Source organism: Sminthopsis crassicaudata, chromosome 4, assembly GCF_048593235.1.
Source record: "Sminthopsis crassicaudata isolate SCR6 chromosome 4, ASM4859323v1, whole genome shotgun sequence".
NCBI lineage: Eukaryota > Metazoa > Chordata > Mammalia > Dasyuromorphia > Dasyuridae > Sminthopsis > Sminthopsis crassicaudata.
The window spans coordinates 376,038,310-376,042,049 of NC_133620.1; the positions used below are offsets into that span (position 1 = coordinate 376,038,310).

Genomic DNA, 3,740 nt, shown 5'->3' on the forward strand with positions numbered 1-3,740 from the left:
GGGTAAAGGGACCACATGTGCAAAATGTTTGTAGCATCTCTTTTTGTAATAGCAAAGAATTGGAAAAGGACTGTATGCTCAACAGTTGTGGAATGGCTGAACAAGCTGTGATATATGAAAGTAATGAAATATTATTGTTTTATAAAGATGATAACAAGCTGATTATAGAAAGGTCTGAAAAGATTTACATGAACTGATGCTGAGCGAAGCAAGCAGAACCAGGAATCCATTGTGCACAATAACAGCAAGAATGTATGATGATGAACTATAAAAGACTTGGTTTTTCTCAATACTTCAGTGATCCAAAGCAATCCCAATAGACTTTCTACAGAAAATGCAATCTGTATCCAGAAAAGTATCTAAGGAAATTGATTGGTAAATCAGCACATGCTATGTTCACTTCTTTTTAAAATTTTTTTTATCTTTACCATGATTTTTCCCTTTTGCTCTATTTTTTTTTATCTCCCAACATGATTCATAAAGCAATGTATATTAAAAAATAAATAAACTTATTAAAATAAAAAAAATTAAATTTTTGCATTTTTAGGACTTTTTTGCCCTTTCTTTCCTTTCTTTTGTTATAGGCCTATGTCTTTAGCTTAGGACTTATGTCGATATGAGAAAAACATCAGATTGGCTTAGCTCTTTTAATGATTACAGCTCTAAATGGAGCTCAATGGAGAAAATGGAGTATTGGTATGAATTAAAGTGTAAGTGGATTTGGTGAGGGCTGATGCATCTGAGGCACAGAACAGAAGAATGGGAAGAAATAGGAAGGAGGCTTTTCTGGGGTTCCTATGTAGTTCTTCCTGAAGGAGTCAGCTGGTCTGGTCTGGTGAAACACCTCATGATATTCTGGAAAGATTTCTTTATTCTCAGAATGAGGATGAGTTTCTTGGACCTCATGAGGATTTTGAAGAGAAATAAGGGGAGATCTCTATTTTGCATGGCAGGAACTGTTTTGCTTACTTACTATGGGTTTTATTGGCTTGGGAGTATTGACTTTTGATTCTGCTGTTTTTAAAGGCTTCTAAGGGATGGAGATATCCCTAGTTGGAAGTGGACTCATGACGGTGGGGATTATTCTCTAGGGGTTTTTTCTATTTTTATTTTAAGGCATTATTGTAATGGCATAGCTAAAATGAATGTACTATTTAGTAACTTTTAGTATATAAATCCAAATTACTTTCCAGAATGGTTGCACCCATTCACAGGTCCTCCCATAGTGTATCAATGTGCTAATTTCATCACAATCTTTTAAATATTTGTCATTTTCTTTTTTGGTAATTTTTTTTGACATTTACTTATTTGGGTGATCTTAGGTAAATGACAGATTCTCTAGTTCCATTGGGGTTGAATGATTTTTAAGGTCCTTTTCAGTATTCAGTACATGATGAAATAAGAAAAAAAGTCATAGCTTATTTTCAGCCATAATAAGAATAAGAAAACACAATACAACAATGAGAAATGTAAAGCAAGAATGAAAAAACAAAATTCCAGAAGAATTAAAAAAAAAAGAAAAACATCACAAACATCCTATAATTTAAGTTTAACCTTTAGTCCTCTCATTCTACTTTTGAGAACAGAGAAACTTCTTGATAGCTTCCTTCATATCTTTGTTCCTCAAACTGTAGATGATGGGATTGAGGAAGGGGGCAAGGACAACAAAGGTGATTGCTATGGCTGTATCCCAGAACACAGAATAGGTAGCTGAGAAACGTAGATACATGAGTGCCACACTGCCAAAAAACAGGAGAAAGACAGCAATATGTGCAGCACAGGTAGAGAAGGCCTTGTGGCGACCCTCAACTGAAGGTATCCTCAGTATCACTAAGATGATCCGGATGTAGGATAGGGCAATGACCAAGAAGGAGCCCAGGATCTCTGCAGCATGGATAGCATCCACAATGACTATGAGTGAGGTATCTGTGCAGGCCAAATGTAGCACTGGGGTAAAATCACAGAAGATCTGGTGAATCTGGTTGGGACCACAGAAGGGCAAGGTGGAGATCCATACAATCTCAGGGAGCACAAGGAGAAAGCCACAGAGACAAGAGCCAGCAGTGAGCTGGGCGCACAGTCTAGGTGTCACAATGGTTGGGTAGTGAAGGGGCTTGCAGATGGCAATATATCTGTCTATGGCCATTGCAGTCAGGAGGCAGCCTTCTGAGATCCCAAGAGAATGAAAGAAATACATTTGCAGGAGACATCCAGCAATGGAGATGGTCTTCTGCAGACTGATCAGGTTGGTAAGCATCTTAGGGATGGTAGTTGTAGTATACCATATTTCTAGGAAGGAGAGGACACTAATGAAAAAGTACATAGGGGTATGGAGTGCTACATCCAGCTGAATGACAATAAAGATCATCAAGTTGCCAGTAATGATGAATCCATAAATGAGGAGAAGAAGAATGAAGAATAAGAGGCCTCCTTTCTCCAAATCAGGGAAGGCAGAGAAGAAAAACTCAGTCACAGCTGTGTGATTCTCTATCTCTATCCCTTGAGTCATCTGCAAAAGTAGAAAAAAAGAAGTTGAAATTTGTGGAATCAGATGTTTGAAAGCCAAAACTACTGCCCATTTTAAATATGGTATTGATAAACAAGCTGCATCTTTATCTTCCTTTTTCTTCTTAGTAAGTTTGGCTTAGGGATTCTAATCTGTCATTACTATACATATATATATATATATATATATATATATATATATATATATATATATATATATATATATATATATATTAAACTGAGTTTGTTATCTAGAGGGGTCTTCTTCATAACCAAGGGAAGATAATTATGTTAACTGGAATGTTTGCCCTCTGGCTGCCTTGTGCACCTTCTTCACCAATGACAACTAGAGTGAAAAATAGACTTTCTCAACCATGTTAGTGCTGCTTAAATCATTACACAAGAAGAAAATTCATCTGCATCTTTTTTTTTTCTGAGCCAAATTAAGTACTATAAGCATCTTACTTAGATCCCTACAATCCTCTTATAACTAGTCTAACTTTAGTCTCTTTCTTAGTAATTTATGTCATTTGACAAAGTAATCATCCTTACATCCAGTTCTCACCATATTACTGCTCGATTTAAAAACATTCAATGGTTTCTTACTGTCTATAGGATAAAGTGCAAACACAAAATCTACCACAATCTGGTCCTAATTTACTGAATTAGCTTTGTTTCTCATTTTCCCCAAAGACAAGCCTTATGGTCCATTTAAATGTATACTTGCTCTCTCTCCCTCAAAATCAGACTTACTTAATCCTTTTTATTCTCTTTCTTCTGAAATATCTTCTAAATATTTGCCTGATGACAACTACTCAGTTTTTTGGGGTCTAGTTAAAATGTCATCTGATAAAACCTCCCCTGATATCCCATAGTACTTACCCTACAATTATTTAATAATAATTCTTATCTTCTCTCTGGTACAGCATATATCCACTGAAGTTTAAGCTTCTCAAAGTCAAGAATCATGTCATTAATTTACTTGTTCAGTATAGCATCATTCACTTAGGATGATAATTTATATTTTCATAATCTTCTGTGATAAATTTATAGAGTTAGAAGATACTTAGTGGCTAACAGTTCATTTTTCTCTCTTCCTTGTATAAATAAAGAAACTGAGGCTCAGATAAATTAATTGATTTGTCCAAAATCATACAGCTAATAAGTATCAGAAGTGTGATTTCAACCAAACATGTAGATTCTAAGTCCAGCATTTGATACATTATCTTATGATG

At 35.3% G+C, this 3,740-nt stretch overlaps 1 protein-coding gene across 1 annotated transcript; it reads right to left on the reverse strand.

The window, feature by feature from the left end:
• Positions 1–1,488: 1,488 nt before the first annotated feature.
• Positions 1,489–2,532, reverse strand: LOC141541380 (olfactory receptor 6K6-like). The gene has a single exon (XM_074265517.1). It carries the CDS (start codon positions 2,507–2,509, stop codon positions 1,571–1,573), a length of 939 nt encoding a protein of 312 aa, XP_074121618.1. The 5' UTR covers positions 2,510–2,532; the 3' UTR covers positions 1,489–1,570.
• Between the last annotated feature and the right edge of the window lie 1,208 nt (positions 2,533–3,740).

What these genes read in the sequence shown, in the direction of transcription:
- LOC141541380 (XM_074265517.1), bottom strand. Translation starts at nt 2,509, where the DNA reads ATGACTCAAGGGATAGAGATAGAGAATCACACAGCTGTGACTGAGTTT.